Source organism: Paroedura picta, chromosome 10 (genome assembly GCF_049243985.1).
Source record: "Paroedura picta isolate Pp20150507F chromosome 10, Ppicta_v3.0, whole genome shotgun sequence".
Taxonomy (NCBI): domain Eukaryota; kingdom Metazoa; phylum Chordata; class Lepidosauria; order Squamata; family Gekkonidae; genus Paroedura; species Paroedura picta.
In genome coordinates, this window is record NC_135378.1 from 51,245,511 (window position 1) to 51,270,033 (window position 24,523).

At 39.5% G+C, this 24,523-nt stretch overlaps 1 protein-coding gene across 4 annotated transcripts in view; it reads left to right on the forward strand.

The window, feature by feature from the left end:
- LRBA (LPS responsive beige-like anchor protein) overlaps positions 1 to 24,523 on the forward strand; it is a 414,817-nt gene that overhangs the window by 202,142 nt on the left and 188,152 nt on the right. For all 4 annotated transcript variants that reach the window (XM_077300118.1, XM_077300120.1, XM_077300119.1 and 1 more), the window contains exon 38: positions 16,866 to 16,990. In XM_077300118.1, coding sequence (XP_077156233.1) covers positions 16,866 to 16,990 — 125 coding nt within the window. The remainder of the gene's footprint in view (positions 1 to 16,865; positions 16,991 to 24,523) is intronic.

The following is a 24,523-nucleotide window of genomic DNA, read 5'->3' on the forward strand; positions in this document are numbered from 1 at the left end:
TTTATTGTTGATGCATTTTTAACCTTTTAATGTATTACCTTCCCTTTTACAAACTGCTATTGTATAGTAGTGCATCTAAAATTTTGGTCTAAATGACCATAAATAAAGATTAAGGACCCTAAGGTTAGCATTTAGAAAGGGAGCAGAAGTCATGCAAAGTTGCAAGAACTAATTCTAGAGGCTGGACAGTATTATGAAAAGCACTGGTGTAATAATAATCCTTAGCCATTTGTTGCTGTGATTTGTTGCTTACTCTTACATCTTAACACATGTATTTCATTTTAAGTCTAGCAACATTATTCCCTATAAATTGGGTGCCAGTGTAGATCAAAACCATTCTTCTTATGCAAAGCTTTACTTTCTCTGCTGATATTCCAATAATGAGTGTTTTAAAGGTACATGATGTTTAAAATACACACTGATAGCCTGAAAATATTGCAGCAAAAATATCAGATTTCAAACAAATAATTTTGGCACATTTATAATGGCATATGAATATTAAGGGGTCCAGTGTGGGCATAATAAACAAATGCCAAAGCAAATATGATTGATGAATGGATTTATGGTCCAGATTCATGCCATTCTTTCTTTAGGATGAGGGGAAACAGTTTAAAATACTATATCCTGTATCCTGTGGATATAGGTTAGACCTTAATAATTCTTTGTCTTTGTGAAAGACACAGAAATAACATCCGGATTTAAATACCATTACTAATCCACAAACAGAGCTTGTATCATGCTTCTGTACCTTCTTTTCCCTAATGCAATTTTGTCTTTGCCAAATAGGTCTTGTACAAGTGATTTGTTAGTTGTCCAACAAGTCTTTCAAATATGCAGATTTTCTACAAAGCAGGTATTATTTTTAGAATGACGTGTTAATGACTGATTATTCAATACTGTCTGAAAAGCTGTACCTAACATTTGAGGCAGCATGAATGGATGCTAAGCAGTTATCCTCCATTATCACGGTGGCATCTTCCCCATTTACTCAGCAGGGCAGAGTAGAACAATTCCCTCGGTCCTGGTTGGTGGAAAGGAAGCAACCTGAGGTCATGCCCTGTCACGTAACATCAATACATATGATTCTAGTGATTAATGTTCTGGGTGACCATCCTTCTCACATGGATTTGCAAACTGGAGAAGGGAATAGGTGCTAATTTCTATGCAGTCTGAAGTGTCTCTTATTGGATTTAATATGAGGTCATTCATTGAAGAATATGATGACAGACAGCCAAACTTGTTCTTTGAAATCTAGAGAACATTTTCTGACATAGAAGCTGAAGTGGCTAACTTTGCTGTGAAAAGCTTCTTGTATTTTAGAAAGAAACTGTCCTATCCTTTTTTGACTTTCAGTTGAACTATGAAGCACGGAGATGGGTACAGAGTTTCAGCATCACAGCTTAGTGTGTGTTCAGGGAAGAGAATCAACATACAAATGTCACACCTGATTTTGGTAACAGTGGCCATTCAGCTACCCAGCAAAGGGGGCAATAAAGAATTTCCCCAGTCTTGTATCTGTTTCATCCTCTCTGCATGCCACACTGTAATTTTGCACACTACATTGCTTTGGGCCATGAGAAAAATATCCTTGGATAATAAGGAAAACTATTTATTGGTCAAAACTTCATTGGTGGAAATTCTGAATAGACACCTAATTTCTGATTGGTCCAAAAGGATTTACTGTGCTTCTGAGTAATCTTTGAAATAATAAAATGCAAACCTTTGTCCTTTTTTTTGGGGGGGGGGGGTCAGTTCAAATGACTTCTGGGAGGAGAGCAAGAACAATCTCTCTGGTGAACTGGGGAGCCACCCAAGATTGTGTATTTAAATAGTGCTGCCTTTATATTTTTGCTCCTCTGTATCCTGTAATTTCACCTAGTAGATATCACTAATAGCTTGCAGGGTCTGTAATGAATAAAACCTTTACAATTTTATACTTTGGTTTTGAGAGGCTTTCTGGATTATTTTCTCCCATTAATCAAGCTACTTCAAGATTGCTCTACCAAACAGAACGTAGGAGGTTGAGGTTTTCTCTCTCTTACACACACAGGCCCACATTCAAGGGATGATGTACTGGCTGGCCTGAATCAGTTTGTCTGATCAATCAGTTTTTCCAGGTGGTGGTAGGGAAACTACTGAAGGTGTAGCTGTAGAATCCAAGAAGGCTAGCACCTAAAGGACACTCAGTAGATTCAGAGAAACACAGGAATCATAAACATTATTTAGCTTTTTAATAAAGGTACATATTTTTATATCTGTTGTGACATGATTTTATCTCAGTTTTCTGTCTTTAGTCAGCATCTGAGTATGGAAGTAATAATTAGATATAAATGACTTCTGCAGTTTATATCTGCACTTGATTGTAGTGAAAGGAAGATCCATAGTTTAAAGGAAGAGGAATAAAATCTGACACCCTTGCAGGTATTGATTATTTCCCTTACATGCTTAGTTTGTTGTCTCTTTACCCAATATTGCTTCCTAGCAGTTAATTTTTAAAGAAGCTTAATTGCTCTCAAGTAGTTTGAATGCTGGACATCAAATTCAATTAATAGGTTTTGGAGATTTTTTTTCCCTTCTAAAAGGTCTCTGTGAGCCAAGGGATCATGTTCTGATTAAGACAATTGAAAAGCACAACAGCATAACTGATAATCTGAATTATATGTAGGACAAGATAATTAATGCAATCCTAATTTTTCAAAACAGCTGATAAAACAGGTTTCCTCTTTAGTCAACATTATCTGTACTCTGATTATAAAGCAAGGCTTTACAATAACTATAAAAGCTAAAATATGCGGTTCACCTTAAGAATAATGTATGTATGTTTCTTTATACTTTGACTTTTCCACATGGTGACATCATTCTCCTCCTACCCATTTTATCCTCACACCATTCCTGTGAGATCTGTTAGTCTGAGAGTGTGTCAGAGGCCCTAGGTTTCATGCTAGAGCTGGGATTTGAACCAGAGTTTTTCAGATTCTTAGTCGGATACTCTTACCACTATGCACATGAGTTCTCTGTACATCATGTTCTTGTATGTTAAATACCTGAATCCATCAGTAAGTCTTATTTAACTCTTGGAGAGCCAATGTGCCCCTGGTATGTCCTCGTTGAGGTGCAGAATGGGTACCCAACTTGACTTCAGTGCAGGGTATGAATATCCAGAGTCATAAGGTACCCTAAGATTCACTGTAATTCTTCTTTTAAGCATAGAAGGCAAACATGGTTTATAATATTTTTGCCCATGTTTTCATTTTTTTTTCATAGGAACTAGTCTAATCTAGTTCACTGTCCTGTTTCTCACACTAATCCAGCTATATGCCCTGTAAGGCCCACAAACAGAAGACAGTACTTCCCCTCATGCCTCCCTTGTATTTAGAGGGTCTACATCTTTGAACAATTTTGGTTACCAACTGAAGACTGTTCAGAGATCTGCTTCACTGAATAAAATGGCTGCTTTAGAGGGTAGACTGTATGACAATTATATCCTCCTGTCAGGCAAAGCAACCCCAATCCCTCCTCTCAAGAGTTAATGTATGCTATGTCAAGCTGGTTCCATCTCACAAGTATTCCTAATTGGGGCCTGGCTGTCTACAGGTTTCTTATCATCCTCAAGGCTAGAACCTGGTATGGGATAATTGGTTATGTGAGAACCAGAACGTTTCATGATAGAAGTGGGAGAGTTAGAGAGATGAGGTAATTTTCCAGAGAGTTCCATCTGGGGCATAATCTGATGGGTTTATCATCATCTGCCTCAGGAGGACCAAAAACTATAATTGGTCTTAGAATCACAGAGATGCTGGCTAGCTTGGATTTTCAAAGTCCTACATACATGAACTGCTGCAGCTGTGTAGTAATAACGCTTGAAATGTGGCCTGCCATTCTGAGAAAATTAGACTGTCCCCCCTAATGCTACTTTCAAGTATTAAGTAGTTAATTAGCTGTTATTGTTTTCTGAGTTGCTTGTTTTAGAGTTTTGTGCTATAGCCAACTTGGTGCAGTGGTTAAGAGCAGTGGCCTCTGGCAAGCCAGGTTTGATTCCCCACTCCTCCACATGCAGCCAGTTGGGTGATCTTGGGCTTCTCACAGTACTTATAGAACACAGTACTTATAGTCCTCTCTCAGCTTCAGCTATCACACAGGGTATCGTGAGGAGAGGAAGGGAAGACAATTGTAAGAAGCTTTGCGACTCCTTTGGGCAGTAAAAGGGAGGTATAAAAAAAACAACCCATCTACCTAATATATATTAATAATATTTCTAAAAGCATTCTGATAATTCACATATTTTAACAAAATGCCTGGGAACCCACAGGTAGGAACTCCATGACACCTCCGCACCCTTCACCCCCAAATCTCGAGGATTTTCCCAAACTGGAGCTAACAACCTTGGTTCCAATCATCACAGCTATTAGCTACTGATGGATATACATCCTCCATTAATAATGCTCCTTTAAAGTGACCACCTTTAAAGTGAACACCACTACTGCCAGTGCCAGTTAGTCTCAGAAGTTAATTGGGTTGTGTGAAGTAATATTATTGGTCTTGTCTTAAGCCGACTGCCCATCACCTTGAGTTATATTCCCTAGTGCAGTGGTCCCCAACCTTTCTGAGGTTGGGGACCGGCAGGGCATTGGGGCGCAGCCCGCGGCCTGCGGCGGCCACGCCCACACATCGGGCCACGCCCGCAAGCCACGTCCCTCGCATAGGGCCGCGCCCGCGAGCCGCGCCCGCACATCGGGCCGCGCCCCGCGTCGGGCCACGCCCCATGAGCTGCGCCCGCACATCGGGCCGCGCCCCGCGTCGGGCCATGCCCCATGAGCCGCGCCCACACATCGGGCTGCGCCTGCTTGGGCGCATCCTGGCCCCGATTCCCTCTCCCCGCCCTCCCACAGTAAGAAGCTTCCCGGGCCGCAAGCTTGCGGCCTGGGAAGTTTTTTACTCCGGGGGGGGCGGGGAGAGGGAGCTGCGGCCCGGCGCCATGGCCTTCGCGGCCCGGCACCGGGCCGCGGCCCGCAGGTTGGGGACCACTGCCCTAGTGTTTAATATTATGGGGAAAGGAGAAAAAGATCCTTCTAAACAATTTTTTGTACCATGCATAATTTTATAAATCTACATTATGGCCATTAGCCATTCCACTCTAAACTTAATTATCCTTTCCTTTGCCATTTGGGTTTTCCTATTCCAGTTCCATGTTTGTTTGTTTGTTTTGAGGCTGTGCAACCAGAACTCTACACCGCATTCACAGTGGAGCTACATAATAGTAAATGTTTATGACAGACTCTTTTATTCCCAGTCACTTCCTAAAAATCTTTAGCATAGATTTACAACAACCACAGACGGGGTTGATTTTGTTTTTTCAGCTATTCACTATGAACTCAAGGGAATTTCCCAGGTTATTCATTGCCTCCTTAGGTCATTATATATTTAAAGGTCCCTTACATTTGAGCTTTTTAACCCACTTCGGCTCAAGAAGGCAAAGAGATTCCCCCCAGGTTTCACACACATTAAGGATAACACACTGTACTCCCACAGTTAATGAAACATTAATCTGTGCTTTCCAAAAGTTGTTTCTCTTGTTTTTGTTGTTATTGTGCTTTATTCTTAAGGTGTTTGAAATATTAAAATTCATTTGCCTTCTGAAACCAACACAGGTTTAAGGAGACCAAAGATAAGTTTCTGTTTTGCGCTAGGGTGCTTTATTTGATACTTGTATAAACTTTATATTTCATGTTGTAACCCACTAACCTAGTATTTAGAGGGATTCCTGGATCCCTGAAGATGTGTTTATCTCTCTGCTTCTCTCAGTTTCTCCATATCAATAGCATCACCCTCAAGCAAACTTGTTCCCTGTGCTGGTCTTCAGCATCTCTTTTTATTTATTTATTTTGTAGGAAGGAATTGAGTCAAATGGAAGTGACAAAAAATGACATTCTAGCGCTAGCTAATTGACAAATTAAAAACGAATAAGTCAATGAACTTGGAAAGATTACACCTTAGGATTCTTTTAAAAAATCAAAATTTCTGCTCCAGCAAAATATTCAGCTTCTCACTACAATAACCGCCATAAATGAAGTATTGGAAAACAGCCAATATATTGGTGATTTTTATAACAGAAATGCAGAAGAGAGTCAAGACATTGCAGACTAAATTGTCTGTTTCACTTGAGTTGGTAGAATGCACTATTAATGATAAATTAAACTCCATAGAAGAACAACCCTTGTTGCATAACAATCAGTTCGGTTTCTGTAAAGAGAAGTCCAGCCACAGCAAAAGTTTCAGAACTATGACTAGCCCAAGGTCATCCAGCTAGCTGCATGTGGAAGAGCAGGGAATCAAACCTGGCTCACCAGATTAGAGGCCTCCACTCTTAACCACTACACCAAGCTGGCTCTTAAATACATATCCCTGTATGGTACAGAGCATCTTTACTGTAGCTTCTATTAAATACTGTGACTACCTGAAAGATACTGTGTAAATTAGTAGGCATGAAAATCTCTTTATTTGTAATTATATGCAGTGCTTTATCAATGTTAATGTTTTCTGAAGCTTCACCAAAAGAAATATGTGAAGATTAGAAAATATTTTACTATCTGAAACAGGTTCCCCCCCTCCCCCCATTAAGATGGTACAGAGATGGGAAGCTTGTACTTTATTTATGGCTACTGCTTGATAAATGGTAGAGGTTTTAGTTAGTATTCTCCATCTCTATCTGCATGAAGACACAATGCATTTCAGTTCATGAGACAGAAGGGAATGCTTTATCTCATGATGCCCTCTAATACCTGGATGTTATTTCATCTAGATTTATGCTGAAAGTAAAGCCTTGCTGGAACTTGATCACTTTTATCTTTCAATTTAAAATCAAGTGCATAACACTTTTGCTGAAGGAGGGCAGGCAAGCCATTTATTTAGTCTGCAGTTGACCTACTTAGGATTTTAAATGTTTACAGTAGTTGATGTCAGCTGCATATAAGGAAAAAATGCTTAGACTTAAACCCGTGTTACAGCCTTTGTGTGGTATGATGCTTAAAATTTATAAAAGCATTTGGAGTGCTTATTTTTATTGTCATACTTAATTTCTGCTGCCATTAACAATTCTGAAAGCAGCAACTGATAATCAAACATGTATTTTGCTGGCATATTTTGAGAAGCTGAAGGTTCAGTCCTAAGCATATTTAACCAGGAAGTAGTTCTTATTGAATTCAGTGGGATTTACTACTTAGTAAGCACATGTAAGATAATAGACTCTGTAAACCAAGGCTGTGAATCAAACAGTACATATTTTCATAGCACAAAGCCATAACTGTGACTCTTCATTAGTCCATGCCCTCCAGTGCAGAGGTGAGGTGACCATATGAAGGAATGAGGTTTAGTGTTCAGGGGTGGTAAATCCTATCTGGGATGGTGGGATGGAGGAAAGGAAAAGAGCTGACAGTGAAGAGTTTAAAATTGGTCTTGTTCAAGCCAGATCTTGGATTTTACCCTCTATGCAGATCAGTGACACTATAGTGTCACTATAGTACCCTTCATACTACAACCCGAGGCAATCCTGTTTACTAAACAGTTCCCTTAGCCTTATGTTTGGTGCCAGAGTTTTCTACTGCGTATCACTAAAATGTTAGTTTTAATTGGTTTAATGATGAGTTTTAGGTGGTTCTTAAGATGTGATTTCTTAAGCCTGTTGTGTGCTGTAATGTAATGGTTTGGTATGGGTTTAGTGCCTCATGTGGAAGCTTGCAGCCCTAAAAGGAGGTCTCTGTATGCACAGCGGTCCTGACCCAAGTCAGGTTCATGCACACTTGGAAATGTGGAATTCCAGAGCATGAGCCTACACCTGTCTGGCAGTCTTACTTTCTTTCTGCAATGTTTTCTTGACCTGAAATAGGACAGGGTGGCTGTGGAGGCATTATACCCTTTTGAGGCCCCACTTTCAAACCTTTCCAGACCAGGGATAGCCAACCTTCATGTGGGGCCTAGCGATCTCCTGGAAATACTGTTCATCTCCAGACAATAAAGATCAGCTCTTCAGGCAAAAAGGGCTGCTTCGGAAGGGGGGCTCTGTAGCATTTTACCTCACTGAAGTTTAGGGATGCCAGCCTCCAGGTGGGATCCAAGGATCCTCCGAAGTACAACTCATCTCCAGGCAGAGGGAGAAAAGCTGTCCTCCTTTACTTGCACCCCTTCAAAGGAATGTATGCGGCCACAGACACCCCTCAGCTAGCACAGTCTGTTGCTTGATTGGTGATGTCTGCCATTCTGAAGCCTGAGGCCTACTGCTGGCAACTGCAGTTCCTGTTCTCTGCATGGCCAAGTCGTTGCCTAATAAAAGTGGAACACCTAGTTCCCCGTAAAGTCTGTCTACTTTCCAGTAAAGCTAACTTCACTTGAAATTCTGCGCCACTTGTGCCTTTGATTTCGTAGGACCTTCTTGGCAAATACTGATTTTTATTTATCAGGCTTGAGCAAAGTCATTCCAGCCTGTTATTTTTCACCACTTACAGTTACAAGCTCTAAATATTCCTTATTTAGATCTTCCTGCACTTTCAAGATTCGTACAACTCTTGCTGCTCTGTCTCTCTGTCTGTTTGCATCCCAAAATACAAATTGTTGCTGGTAACTGTAACTGTTGTTGGTAACTGTAACTACAACTGTAATAACTAGAGCCCATATTCCAGGCAGGACAAACCTGCACCACTGCACCCCAACCTCAGCCTGCATGCCTCTATCATCATCTCTACTATCACTGCTCATCTCTAGACTGTAAAGATCAGCTCTGCAGGCAACAATGGGTACTTGAAGGGTGGACTCAGAGGCATTGTACTGTTTTAAGTCCCCACCTCCAAACCCCAAGGAAGATTTCAAACCCAGAGTTAGCCAACCTCCAGGTGGGGCCTAGAGAACTGGAATCACAGCTTATCTTCAGATTTCCAGTTTCCCAGACAAAAATGGCCACTTTGGATGGTGGACTCTAAGCCACTGTACCATTTTGAAGTCCCACCTCCAAACCGCAAGGAATATTTCCAGTCCAGGGATAGCCAATTTCCAGGTGGTCCTGGAGAGCTCCTGAAATTACAGCTCATTTGGAGGGTAGACATTGTACCATTTTGAGGCCTCGACTTCAAACTTCAAGAAATATTTCCAACCTACGGGTAGCCAACCTCCAGGTAAGGCCTGAAGAGTTCCTGGAATTACAGCTTATCTCCAGAGTATAAAGATTAGCTTGCCAGGCAGAAACGGGTGCTTTGGTGGGTGGACGGGGTTGTTGTGCAAAACCAACATTTAAGACCTCCCGCACAGGTTGTCGTGGAAATGAAGCACTTGAGGTCTACTTCACGAGGTTGTTGTGCAGATGAAGCAGGAGGAAAAAGAACCCCCACAAAAGCATCCAGTTTCATCTCCAGAGCAACCCTGCTCAGTACACCTCAAATCTTCAGAGAGTGGTGGAGAAGAGACACGTCTTCCCTCCAGCAGCAAGTATTGTAACTGAGAAGAGGCTTTTGTTTGGCCAACTATTAGGCAGGAGGGAAAAGCTTTCCCCTCTCAAAAGGAATGCACATGTATGCTCACAGAATCCCCTGCATTGCTCTCAGAAATGTGTCCTTCGCCTCAGTCAGTGGCTGTTGGAGGATCCCTTCAAAGCAGGCCTGAAGGGAAGAGGGAGGGTGCAGAATCCTAAACAAGAGCAGCAGTTGGACCTGGGGGGGGGGTTAGATTCCACCAATAGGAGTCCTCAGAACCTTCAGCATGTTGACAGAAGTACCTAACACATATATATTCAATGTTTTAATTTCTTATCTACCTTGATGATCCTTATGTTAAATAAATCTTAAATAAATAAAGCTAACCAATTTTATCTGCATTTTCCTCCATTCGCATCAAATCCTTTGTCCAAAAATACAAGGGTTGTCTACTTAGTTCTGTCTTCCTCTGATTTATAGCATTGATCATTTTTAGAAACTTTATCAACAAAGAGTCACAGTTGTATGCAGGCATGAGTCTACTGACTACAACCCGCAGAGTAATTGTAAGTCAATATGAAACTCCTTCAGATTAAACTGATTCAGTTAAAACCTTTTTATTGTGTCAATGCCCAAATATTTGTTCGTACAATCTGTTTCGCAAGTACTACTGATATTGAAAGTCTGTGTGGTTGTTCACAATAGGGACAGGGGGAACTACAGGACAGTTTCCAGTCTCTGGATGAAATTCTTTTGTTGAAGTCACCTATATACTCGTGTATAAGCCTAGTTTTTCAGCTCCTTTTATCAGACTGAAAAAGTCCTCCTCGGTTTATATGCGGGTGTATACGGTAATTGAAATAAAAGCCTGCTCCAGCCAGCCAATCGTTGCTTTGCCTTTTGCAAATGTGTACTGCAAGCTGAGCTTGCTCTGGCAGCTTGTAGGACATCAACGGTTTGACTGAGAGACTCAGATATTTTATTCCCTTTTGCCTTCACTTCTTCCAAACTATTCTTTTGGTTTCTGTGGGTGAAAAGCGGTATACATAAACCAGCATCTATTCATCCTCTTGACCTTTCTGTATTTGTTGGGGGGGGGGAGGCTGGATGGGAGAGCTTGTGGAGCATATCCCACCCTTGGCTTATATGTAAGTCAATACGTTTGCCCAGATCTTGTGGTAAAATTGGGTGCCTCGACTTATATGTGGGTTGGCTTATATGGTAGATGGGAGCAATATTTGTCTTTCTTTCAAAAGAAAAAAGAATACCAGATCTGAAACACTCAGATTTTCCTAAAGTGGTGTTATTTAAGTGTCTTGACTTTGATATTACTTCCACTGTGTTCAGACTTGGTCATATTCTGTTTTGGGGGTTTCTTTTTTTAAGCAAATCAGGCAATGATGGTGTGATGCATGCATCACAATGTAGATTAAGGTGAATAATGTAGGGTTGCTGTGTGTGTTGTTGAAAGCACAGCGTGGTGAGATAGAACATTCTTCCTGTTGCTCTTTTTCTTTCCAGTTTCCCCCCAATCTGCCCACTAGTGTTTGACCCTAAGGCATGTATGTGTTCTGATTATTTCAAACAGAACTGACTGTAACGTTTTGGGAAGGTGATCATCACAACTTAAAACAGCTCTGAGCATAATGAATAGCCTCGCCTTCTAGAGCTGTCAGTCAGGCACTTTCCTCAGCGGCCCAAAAACTCACACTCATGACCAGGCATAAGCAAACATTTTACCTGCATGATGTATTTAACCTCCAGCCCAGGAAACAAGAGATGTTTTTCTTTTGAACAGGCATCTTGTGAAATGAGCTCCAGACTAGTCTCCTGTTTTCATTACAGCATGTGGTTTATTAAGGCTACTGTACTGTACTTTATGTCTGGTTTTATATTTGGCAAAATTACCGTTCACGTAGATAGAATTTTTTTTTGCCTTTTAAACCAGTTTTTATAGCAGACACTGCTGCATTCATTCATTTTAAGACTGAACTGACTTCCGTGAAATGTTAGCTTGGTTTGGTCTTTCTTCATAACAGTCATAAAATTTTGTATTGTGTTTAGAACCATCTTGATGTAGTGGTTAACAGCAGCAGCTTCTAATCTGGAGGGCTGGGTTTGATTCCCTACTCCTGCACATGAAACCAGCAAGGTGACCTTGGGCTAGTCATAGCCTTCTTAGACCTGTTCTCACAGAGCAGTTTCTCTTAGAGCTCTCTCAGCCTTACCTACCTCAAAGAAGAAGATCTGATTTTTATATCCTGCTTTTCACTGCTCGAAGGAGTCTCAAACTGGTTTATAATCACCTTCTCTTCCTCTCCCCACAACAGAGGCACGTGAGGCTAAGAGAGCTCTGACAGGATTGCTTGGTCAGAACAGCTCCAACAGGGCTGTGACAAACCCAGGGTCACCCAGCTGGCTGCATGTGGAAGAGCGGGAAATTGAACCTGGCTCTCCAGATTAGAAGTTGTCACTCTTAACCACTACACCACACAGGGTGTCTCTTTGTGGATAGAGGAAGGGAAGGCGATAGTAAGCCACTTTGAGACTCCTTCAAGGAGTGAAAAGGGGGTGGTATAAAGCCCAAGTGTTCTTCTAGGTGTTTTATATGACTCAAAATAGTTGCTGGTATAAGCCATTCACATCATGATTTGAAAGGCTATATTTTTGTTGCCCACTCATAAATCTCTTTTCTCTCTTGATTTTTGTTAGTTTCTGAAATAAACTGGTATTTCAGGGCTCTTTAACATGTGCTGAATTATTCATGATAGTTCAGCAATTGCAGGATGCTTTAACAACATTGTTCATACCTTCCAGTATTCTGTATGATTATTTGTGTATGTAGGATTACCAACCTCCAGGTAGTAGCTGAAGAGCTTCCACTATTATAATTGATTTCCAGGTAACAGATTTGTTCATCTAGAGAAAACGTCTGCTTTGGAAGGTACTCTGTGACATTATACCCCATTGAAGTTCTTTCTTTCCTTAAACCCCACCATTCTCAGGCTCTATCCCTCAAATCTCCAGGTATCTCCCAACCCAGAGATGGCATACTTCTCGATCTGAGACTTGATTCTATGCAGACATACATCATAGAGATTGGTGATTACATTATCATGGTGGGTCAAGCACAGAAATGACGAACCAATTCACGTTGCTTTGGTTTTAGACTGTGGCCCTTGATTGTTCCTGAATAATATCCAGCTCTTTCCTTTGTCTAGAAATTGTCTCCCCACAGCTCTGCCTTTATAAATAGTCCCAGAAGCAAGTGCCCCCCCCCTTACCTATCACTGAAAGCCCCTGTTGGTTTCTCCTGTGCATCCATGCAACCGTGTGTGTTCTGGAGCTTTTAGGTTCTGCTAGTTAGCCCAGCACAGATACTGAAGGAGTACATATGCAAGTCACAAGTCTCTAGAAGTTGCCCAGATGCTACCAGTTACAGATGGTTATTGTACTTGTATGTAGTTAGTATTTTTAGATCCTTTAAAAAGCTGATAATGATTCACTGTTCCACAAGTCTCTGTCTATAGTATTTTGTGAAGCTATACCATTGTCAGAAGAAAAGAGAATGAAAGAGTGCCATACAATCAGCACAGTTGAATGAAGCAGGGTCAGTCTGATTTGGCTCCTATACACCATCTTTAGTTGAATGCTAAAAGTCAAATTCAGTCTTGCCCTATAGTTCCAGTAAAACTGAGGTTCAGGTTATGTGTCTGACCCTTATTCATTCATTCATTCATTCATTCATTCATTCATTCATTCATTCCTAGGCTGCCTCTCCCTGCAAGCTGGCTCAAGGCAAATCACAACATATAGTACACTAAAGCCATCTTAAAATATAAAACAAATTTAAATTTTTAACTTACTGCTTCCACAGCCCCTATGCCATTCTAATTATATTGTCTACGGGTGAGATAGAATTTCACAGGCATTGGGGAAGTGATGTGGGAGAAGGGGAAAATGGGAGGGGCATGAAAAAGGGAGGAGTCGGGTAAGGATGCCAGTAGTTCTTGCTGCGATGCAACAAATTAATATGGTGGTATCATGCAGTACTATTCAGTTTTAAAATTATTTCCTTATTTGTAGTAGAGCAGTGGTCCCCAACCTGCGGGCCCGGGCCGGTGCCGGGCCGCGAAGGCCATGGCGCTGGGCCGCGGCTCCCTCTCCCCGCCCCCCCCGCAGTAAAAAACTTCCCAGGCCGCAAGCTTGCGGCCCGGGAAGCTTCTTACTGCGGGAGGGTGGGGAGAGGGAATCAGGGCCGGGCCGCGCATCGCGCATGCGCGGCCCATGCGGGCGCGGCCCGTGCGGGCGCGGCCCAATGCGCGGGCGTGGCCCGATGCCCTGCCGGTCCCCAGCCTCAGAAAGGTTGGGGACCACTGTAGTAGAGCACAATGTCTGCTAGTGAAGATGGTCATGATCTATCCCTTTATGTCATAATAATAACATGAAAAGTATGAAGCCCAAGATTCAGAAGACAACTGATAACAGCAAATGTAAAATTGCCCAAATTGACTGTAAAAATAATGTCATGATAGAGCGGTACCTATGTTGTACTGAAATATCTGCAAATAGTATGGCTTACCATCAAACAAAAATTCATGAGTGCACAGATGCAGAATAATTAAACAAAGAGACTTCAGATTTTTTTCAGATTACAAACAGATAAACAATCCCATTGTGTTGAACAAACAAGAAATAGGGTTTGAATCATTGACATTGCAATCCTAAGAGGCAGCAAGACAGAACAGAAAGAAAAGACCACAAAATGCCAAGACCTAGAAATAGAGTAAGAGTGTCTCTGGAAGAAGGTTATCATCATCACTCTGGAAGAAGGTTACCAGTCGTCATTGGAACCCTCAAAGAGTGCCTAGAAATCTCAAGAAACACCTGGACATTCTGGGCATTGAGCAAATAACACCAGCTCGGCTCTAGAGGACTGTGTTGCTTGGTACAGCAGGAATCCTGCAAAGTTACATCTGCAGTTCCATGACCTGGGCTAGATGCTGAATTGCTAGATACCAAATATCTGATCATGGCAATTAATAACAACAACAACAACAAAACCTTCACCTGGTGGAACTCTTATTATATTACTGTTCTAGTGCTGTAGAAATGAGGCTACATGCTAAGAAGCAGATTTTTAAACTTAATCCATAGTGCATAACTGCAATTTAGGCACTAAAATAAAACAAATATGAGGTGTCTTCAATAAATGTACCATACAGGGAGTTTTCAGTACAAAGTAAGCACTTTAAATCTACAATGATCCCCCCCCCCAATAATACTCTTGTGCCGCCATCCGTTAATTACATCTAATTTTACTAATTTTAACACAGTTATGTAACATGTAATTTTAACAAAAAAGAATGGCATCATTTAATTACATTGACAGTGCAAAAATATGAATGGATGACAAATTAAGACTTTACCATCTTTGCATAATACTGTAGGGCAGACCACTGGAACGATTGATGGCAACAGCAGTTAACAAATTTTAGAAGCCTCCATTACCTTTTCATTGTCATATGGTTGTCGCACTGACTACAATAAGCTTTCTGGGAGATCTCAGTCCAGGGAACTAATTACTTGTGCTGATTGCCATACTGATGAATAGACACTCATTATATCATTCCCCTAAAGATGAGAAACAAGTTTCTGATTCACAACCCTCTCCTAGTTGATATTTGATAGTAATTTTAACCAATAAATGAAGGAAAGCAGAATGATGAAGTGGCTATCTATGTTCTATGACAATCAAAGGCATACACAAAGGCTGTGTTCTGTCTTTCGGGGGGTGCTATACAACAATTATATATCACTTTTATGGAATTACTTGGAAAATAAAGTATCTCAAGTCTGTGTGTATATTCCCAGGACCCAGAAAATAGGAATATAGGCCTCTCAGTTAGAATCAGTATATTAAATTACAAAATAGTGATACATAGAATTAATGTAAGTGACAGGTTGCTGTTTTAATATTTAATATTTAAATTGGGTTAATTAATGAAAATTCACATTTTGCACGTATTTGTTTTCATGCTGTATATTATCTAAAACTGTTGACTTACTCTTTGAGTAGAAATATTTTCTCTTTTCTCTCTTTAAATAATTAAAGAGGGAAGAAACTAGCAGTATTGTGTGTTCATAATAATTTCTATTCTATAAATTAATCAGAGCTCTTAATTTGTCAGAGCTGACAGATATACAATGATTATTAGCTCATGTAAAAGAAATGAGATTATACTTTGTGTTTTTGGTTTGTCAGTCATGAAAAAAACATTTTATAAATAAAATTATAACTTCATAATGTAAGTATAAAGATTATAGCTGTAGATCTCTAATAACAATCTCATAGACTTTTTAAAAAAATTGTGTGTGTGTGTGTGTATAAATCGTGAAGGTAAGAATGCATACCTGAATTGGTTCCTTTTGCAGTTTTTAATGGTTAATATACAGTTTTACAGCACTCTCATTCATGATAATCTAACAAGATAGCATCTGGCATTTATATATGACCATATTAAAAAGATCTATGCACATTTGAATAATACAATGTGAAAAATAACAAATGTGATAAAAAGGTTTTTCTAAATGTAAATTTTAAAATGGCTTCAGTATTGCACATTGTAGCATGGTAATTCTTAATTAAATGCAAAAATGCAGCTACATAAAAAAAGGAATCCAATCTGATTTGTCTGAAAATAGATTGCTGTTTCACTCTCCTGGAATGGTTTGTTTAAAAACAGGAAATGGAAACGAAATGTATTTTCTTGTGTTGTTCTAAGCCTCAGGGGCTAAATGTAATGAATATTTTAAGAGATTATTTTAATTAAATTCCTGCACATCTAAACAGAGTAATATTTTATTATCACATACATAATCATGTAACAGAAGTATTCATTAAAGTTAACACTTTCTCAACCAAGAATTCATGTGTGATTTACTGACCTTGTGCAAAAAGGCACAAATTAGGAAGAAAAATGGAGGGGGACAGACTTTGATTAATATAGGTAATGCTATACCATATTTATAATAGCCTTTTCCCTATTCTGGTTTATAAATGCAGTCACTGAGAAAGGTGCCCTGCTGAGGCTGAAATGAGGCTGAAATCGGAGCACATGCCACTAGAGTGTGGGGAAACTGATCACACTGTCAGCAATTCATTTCAAAATGATGTATTTAGTGCTCATTTCACCTTCCAAGAAAAAAAAGAGAAAGGAGTTCCTCAGATTGGAAGGTGATATTGTTATTTTCAAGGACATACCTAAGTTAAAGATTGTAGAAAAGGGTTTGGGGTGCTATTTTTTTTAAAAAATCCTAGAGCAAACAAGGAAAGCTTTATGCAGAGATTCAGTGCTACCATGCTGTTTGATAATTGCTAACATATGTGGTTCCTCTGTTTCATTGTAGTCGTCCTCGTGAGTTCTGGCGCCTTGACTACTGGGAAGATGACTTGCGGCGCCGGCGACGATTTGTGCGTAACCCCCTTGGATCGACACATCCTGAAGCGACGTTAAAAGCTGCCATAGAACATGGTCAGTGTAAAATCTGCTTCTTGCCAATAGCAGCAGGTACAGTGCGTGGCAATGAGGCTTTGAACTTCATTTGTCTGAAAGGATGTGAAACTGTTTCACATTTCAGACCTGTGCATTCAAAGACCTTTTTATGTCTTAATAGCATCTGTCTATGCAAGTCCTTTACACTGAGCATTGAGCTTGCCAGTGACTGCAAACAAAGGTAGAAGATTCCTCTAGTATAGTAGCTTTGTGAAAAATGACCTATGGTGTTATAACAACGTGGTCAGAGTATAATTCCCTGCGAGAAAGCCTAAATTATTATTTTAACTAGCTTGAATTTCAATGGACGATGTATTTTGTTTTTTTTAACTTAGGGGTGATACAAAGCGCAAAGGTATGAGGAGTAAATTCTAAGAGCAGATATGTTTCCCTTAAATCTTTGCAGTACATTGGCATTATCAATACGGCACTATTGTTTTCCATTTTCTAATTTCAAGTCGTAAAAGCACTGTGAGTTCAGTAAGCTATCATTTGTAATAGCTTTAAAGCTCAGCTTTAGTATATGTTTATGTTTTCCAGGGAGTTCATTGGAGAAGCAGAACAAATTTCATTGCAAATTAGTTTAAAGCTGATGTTAATTTTGTTGATAATAATAGCTCACATGGTAAATTAATGTTTCTTGAAAAAAGTAGAAATTAGTTAATGCCTAATGAAAATTATTTTAGCATTGTATGACTCTTCATAATTAAGAATTTGGCCTGGGCCAAGCACCTTAACCTTTTACAGCCATCGATAAGCAGCTGTTTCTAGGGGAAAACCTCTTCATTATGTCAGCCACTCTAATGCCATATGTGACAAAAGTCCTTTAAAACAAATGGCCATAGAAAGAACAGTCAGTAACATGAGGTAAGTGCAATAATAGTGCATAAACCCTCCCTTTCGTTAAATAACAGAGGAAAGGATGAGATGTAGGTTTAATTAGCTTCCTTCTTCTTTGGAACTCCTTGCAGACTTTTGCACTGCATATGCAGAAAGAGTTTCCAAAAGTCTTCAACCATTCTGTAAAACTGACAGTTGCATTCCTTATATTCGCAGTAATGAACTGTGTGGAACTGTAACATTAACTAACATTAATATTGTTTCTTCAGAATCTATTGACTGGAACTTTTCATATGCATTTATTGTACATTTACTGTACAACCCAGTGGCAGAAGGGCAGTGTGTGGTGCTTTCTGGGCAAGCAGGCTACTGCTCCTTCTTTCCTTCCTTTGGGAAAGTAGGCCATGGCTCTTTTCCAGGGCCATTTTTCTGACCTAGTCCTCCTGTAATCCTTAGGACGTGCCAAGAACCCTTTTTCTAGGAGTGAGTAGATTAGAGTATGATTCTGAGTAGATCTGCTTAGGATGGCAATGTTTGGGATACGCTTTTTCAATATTGCTTTTTAAATATCAGACCTCGTTTCTGCCGCACATAAGTGTTTTTTTTTTTAGGTTGGACTTCAATAGTAGTTTTTCCATGAAGAATGTTTAGGGAGAAAAGCCCTAGTATTACAGTTCTGTGATTCTGGCCTTTCGCATCTAAATGAACCTACTCATCGTATGTGCAAACATACCTAACAAATACTCATAAACATACTGAATCCAAATACTCTATTTCTGCCTGGGTAAAGAAATCATTGGATGGATTTGGTCAATTCACTGAAATATGTTATAATCAATTAATAGAATATCCTATACAAATATAAGTCTTTTAAAATTCTGATGAACAGCCTTTGAATCTGTATTTCTTTACTTTCTGTGCAGCATATTTTTTTTTGTAACATTAGCAAGAAGTCCTTTTTCCTTCCAAATTTTGTTTGTGTTGCATGTGTGTGTGTGTGTGTGGTTTTTCCCCTTCTCTATTTTCAATTGCTCCAACTTGGAATCATGTATTGGGAAGAGGAGAGTAGAATTGTGTGTGAATACAGTGTGAATAACAATTTTAAAAAGGTGTACATGCAGTAAATAAAATTAGCATTGCTGTTGAATACAATGGCTGTTGCAGATTATGACAGCATTTACCATATGCAACCATACTATTTCAACAAAATGCTATGTGCAGTCCTATTTCCATTGAATGCAATGAATTTTACAGTGAACATAAATTTAGAAAAAAAAAACCCAAGCTCCTTTTTTAAAGAGTGTAAGCAGGGAGAACTTTCAATCGGAAACCAAAGAGATTTTTTTTTTTAAACTGGAAACCAAGATAAGGTATAGTAAGGCCTAGAGAGAGAAAACAGCAAAACTTGGCTCCATTTATGCATTTTAGTAGCCCTCTCTTTTAGGGATTGATTTGATTTGAAGAAGAGCCTCTGGAGCAGTGGTGGCAGAGTAAATACCTGAAGACTAATGTTCTCTGTTCAGACAATCAATATCAACCCCATGACTATACTTCTGGCTACCTTCTAGTTAAAAACATTTTTTAAAAAAATCCTGACAATTTAATTGCCCTTACCAAGCACACATTAAATTCCCTGGGAAAAAGGACTGTAGGAGATTTTTCAAAGGGTGGAGAAAAAGGAGGGAAAGCCCGGAATGGTTATTTGTAAAAGTCTGTATAGAAATGGAACTCAGCCTTTTCTATGGAATAAAAGTAAACTTCCAATGAAAGCATGTTCAATTCAGTGTACTTTGCAGAAATCAGCACCATCCTGGAAAAAAGTTTTATCTGTACTACTCTCATCATGTATCCAGTCTAAAAGATACATTCTTATTGAATAGGTGTGAGACCAACCGTGGGATTTACTGTAATACCCCACTCATTTTAGAACTAAGGAATGGGAGATTTAGCTAACATGAAAGGAATCTGACAGCAGAACTGCAGTGTATTCTTTCTTTCCCGCAAATATTTCAACATTTCACTTGTAGGTTTTATGAGTGTTGGTGAAAATTTTACCGCTGTCTCGCTGTTGGGATCCCGGCTTCTTTGTGTTTGTATTTTGAGAATAATAATGTGTTAGGGTCACTTATAGCAGGAATTCTTGAAGACCACTGATGTTCTTTGTGCTAACAGTCTTTATCAACCTAAGCAGTACTTTCTGTCATCTGGTTTGATTACTTTGAGTCCTGATCCTTCACCTGCCACTTGAACTTCTGGAGCTGCCTTATAGTGAATCAGATCATTTGTCCATCAAGGTCTGTTTTGTCTTTTCAAAATGGCAGCAGCTCTCCAGGGTATCAAGTAGAAGTCTTGAACCTCACATCTTACACATGGAAGGTAGATGCTCCAGATCTTCCATATGGAAGGCACCTGGCAGGTGTTCCATTAAGATCACCCCTTTCAGGAGTAAAACTAGAACCTTCCTGGATACCACAGATGTATGTTTGATGAGCAAGCCGGAATTGGATAAAAGACAGTGATGTATAAAGGGCAGAGTAGGGCAAAGTATCTTATGAGGGAGAACTGCAGGTAGGGGGAGGCTCTGATGGATGAAGAAAGCATTCAGAACAGTGAGTTTTGTGGAAGGATTGAAGGAGAAGCTGGATGCTGGATGATGACTTAGGTACAAAGGAAGCATTTGAAGTCAGACATTCCAGATGTCAGGAGTGAAAGGACAAACAAAATGGGGATGAATAAAAACCATGGAGTTGATATCTGATGAGATTATGCAGAATGGGATGAATTAGAAAAACGAGTGCAGAAATAACAACAACATTATAGCATACTAGCTTCAAAGCCCGTTCTTAAGAACAAGCCCTGAAAGGATCCCCTCCCCTGGTCAGGCAGCTTAAGGTGGCTTTGGGCCGCAGCTCGCAGGCAGGCGGGGGCTGGGCGGCCCATTAGCAGGGCTGAGACAGAGCTCCTTAGCTGGCAGTCAGCAGGCCAGGAGGCCCTCATAAGCAGACCCAGCCTAGCAGGCCAGGAGGCCCTCGTTAGCAAGCCCTCCACCACGACCCTTTGCCCAGGGCCCTCTCACCTGCTGCTGGCTTCAGGCACTGAGGCATCTGAGAGCAAAGAGGCTAGAGTCTAGGGATGGAGGGCGGGAGCTGCAGGGGCAGGGCCAATCAGGGCAAAGCTGGCTGCACCCTGATTGGCCCTATTCCAACTTGGATAGCTGGACACATCTCACCCCTAGGCTGTTTCAGAAATATATAGAGGAACATCAATGGATAAGGATAGTTAAAGACCTAACTTGTCAATGTCAGTGGGACAAGCACATGCTGTGGATTTGGTGCCTAAATTCTATATCCTGGATGAAACCTGTGGAATTAAAGGTATTCAGAACTAAATAATTCATAGTATGGGCTGCATCCAACCAGTTTTTACACTGGTGAAAATTGGGATATGGACACTCTTTTATGATTACAAAAAATCAGCATGGACAAACCCCACATAGATCAAATCCTACAGTAACAAGTAGAATTGAGAGAGATTGAGTTAAAATGTTTACTGCATCCAGTCAGGTTAAAATGACATTGATTTAAGCAGCAGAATTTTGACCTACCAAAAAACAATTCTTTGTTTTAAGGGGACATCTAATATTTTCTTTATGAAATTGTTTTTGTGCACATCACATTATTTGCAAGGAGTTAATAATAGGAGGTGATTCAGTGAGAGAATACTTAAAATGGTTCACCCCAAACAGACATACCAATTTTTTTGTTGTTGTTACGACCAATGATTTAAATTGTGCAGGTTTTCAGAGTCCTATGCTCAATGTCAGGAATACCAAAGACACAGCAGCTAACTATAATAAGGAGTTCTTATGCAAGACTGATCACTGTACATGGGTGAATTAGATTCTTTTAGAACAGCAACAACAAAATATCTAGTCAAACTCAACTACTTTTTCTGAGCTACCGTTTGCATTGGCTCATTGACATATGGCTGATCTAATTTCATCTTTGTGACCTTACTATTTGTTAAACAATCATGATTTTTGAAGACTTGCTTCTGTAGTGAGCTTTGCTTTGTGCCGCAGTATCAAATAAGCTCAACTTTCTTCCTACCCAAACACCAGGTGTCAGTCATGTGCTCATCTGTCACTACTTTCCTATCCTAACAGCCAGAATTAATTTCCACAATTATGTCATCAGGTGGAAGAGCTGTCATTCATGGAGCATTCTGACCTATAAAGCAGCCAGTCACCATCCTTAACTCTGCAAGTAAGCCTGAGAAAGATAAGAGTGGTTAGAAGTAATGTGGGGCTTCCCACTTCCTCTCAAATATCTGTCAGCCAGTATGCATGACACAATTCCTGTCAGGGTGCAGGTAAAGCTTTTAGCCTGTCAAGTGGACTAGGATATAAATTGTACTGTAATGCATGTGGTATAAAATGTATGACATGCCTCTAACATGCTTATAGTCTTTCCTCCTGAACATAAGGAATTGCATATTTACTTCCTATAATTGACAGCTGTTTCAAAAATGAGTGGAGTCTATTTTATTAGATAAGGATGATTTTCATACTCTTATTTTGCTGAAGGAGCCTGGAATATAAGTAAACCAAAACAAACAGCCCCTGTTTATGTGGTACAATTTATATGGGTCCACATGTGATTTGATGTGTAAAATCACTGGGGTTGCTTATGTACATAACCATGCAATTATGGACACAAAATCTGTACCACAATAAAATATAATGCACTACCAGATATTTATATATCACTGTATAGGTATGCATAATATATTATATATTATTATATATAATAATGCTGTTGTACTGGAAGCATTGGTGCTTTGTGCTGCATTCCATACATTATACGGAACAAACTAATCTTAAACTACTGTCTAGGGCACCATGACTAATGTCATGCACCCAGGAGAATGTGCTTCTTTGTTTTACTTATTATTGTTTGAACAAGTTCCATGCGTTGTGAAATGGAACAGCATATAGGGCTGGTGCTCAGTGAAAAAGTTGGGTACTTCTTTGAGTCCTCTGGATAAACAGTTACCATCAATAACTGAAGACTTGATAGAAATGTAGATCACAGTATACCAATCAAAATTTCTCCCATCCATAAACTGGTGGGTGTGTATATATTGTAAGGACAATAACAGAATTTGTAACATGCCAAAGTATGTGACTTTTTTATACAGGCACTCATCCATCCAGCTATAAATAAAAATGTAATCAATGACCAAGGGAAATCCTTGATCCTCAGTGGGAAAGGCAAATTATAAAAAAACATAAATAAGTAAAGCAAAAATATTTTTTAAATTTTATTAAAATGTAGCAACTGATATTATTTAACTCTACCAGGCAAATACGTTGTGGGGAGAGGGGAGTTGATACCAGAAATATTCCTGAAAGTGTTGTATATGTACCTTAACTTTCAGACAGAATTTAAATACATGAAAAGTATACCTGTTATTTGTTTGTGTAATTAGGGCAGAAATTTCCAAGGTATAGAACAACAGGAAGCTGGCTTTCCTCTGCATGTACATGTGGATTTAAAAATGCAATTTCTATAGCCAGAATTTATAAACAATTTCATTATCTGTTTTATTTTATCCTAGTAGTTGTATTTTAATTAAAAAATAAAATTCTTCTCTAGAAAGCTATTAGGCCACTGAGAATTAAACGTTAGCGCATGTGTTGTGTATTAGAACACTGTAGGTAATTTTACTGCTGCTAACTTAAAATCCTCAAGGGGAAGTTAATTACAGGAAAACCTTTCTAAATATCAGCTGCATATTTTCCATGACAAGAGTTTTTTCAACTCTCATTGAATAATTCCAGAATCACTTTTGTTTACATTTACCAACTGGAACATACAAAAGGGGTGGAAAAATCTCTTCCATTTTGACTAGTACATCCCCCTGTGAACAAACATTTGTAAATAATTCAAAAAAAGCGACTTGGCTTGAAGAAACAGCATGAAAGAAGAAAATGGCATTTTATTGCAAATTGGCCTTCCGTCTTTGTAAAACTGAAAACCACGATTCCAAATTGTTATTTTGCTCATTCTGCTAATGTGAATAGTTTTATTGGAAATTTATGTTCACGTGTTTACAGACACAATTAAGCTTTATGTATGGCCACTTGGGATTGCCTTCATCTGTAAATGTTTGCAGATTAAAGGTTTTTAAAAATAAGCCAGTGGAACCTCAAGCCATGTATGGCAGTAATCAAAAAGTAATGAGCCACGTGTTGAAGTTGGTTGGCCAGGATGTGTTTGGCATATGTTTCTAAAAGACCCAGTCCTATATATATATATTACTGCTCTCTTGAAGGCTGCCTAAAACCATGCACAAACTTTCAACTCTCCTGTTTGAAAGATCTGAATATGTTTCCTGTGCTGTACAGCCATTACATGGCAAGTATCAGCAAGATACGTAGTGAATTGCTGCCTCCTGTCTGTTTCTTCTTGTCAGCTTGAAATGCAAAGACAATGCATTTTAACCATAGCAGGACAGCAGTGCCTGCAACAGAGTAGGTATTTATACCATTCAAAAAAGGCATATTTGTTTCAAATAGGCACACAAAGAACAAGCATGTTTTAAATTGGAGTGTATTCCTAGCATGTTACTTTGTTACTTTGATTCAGATCTGTTGCATGAATTATCACA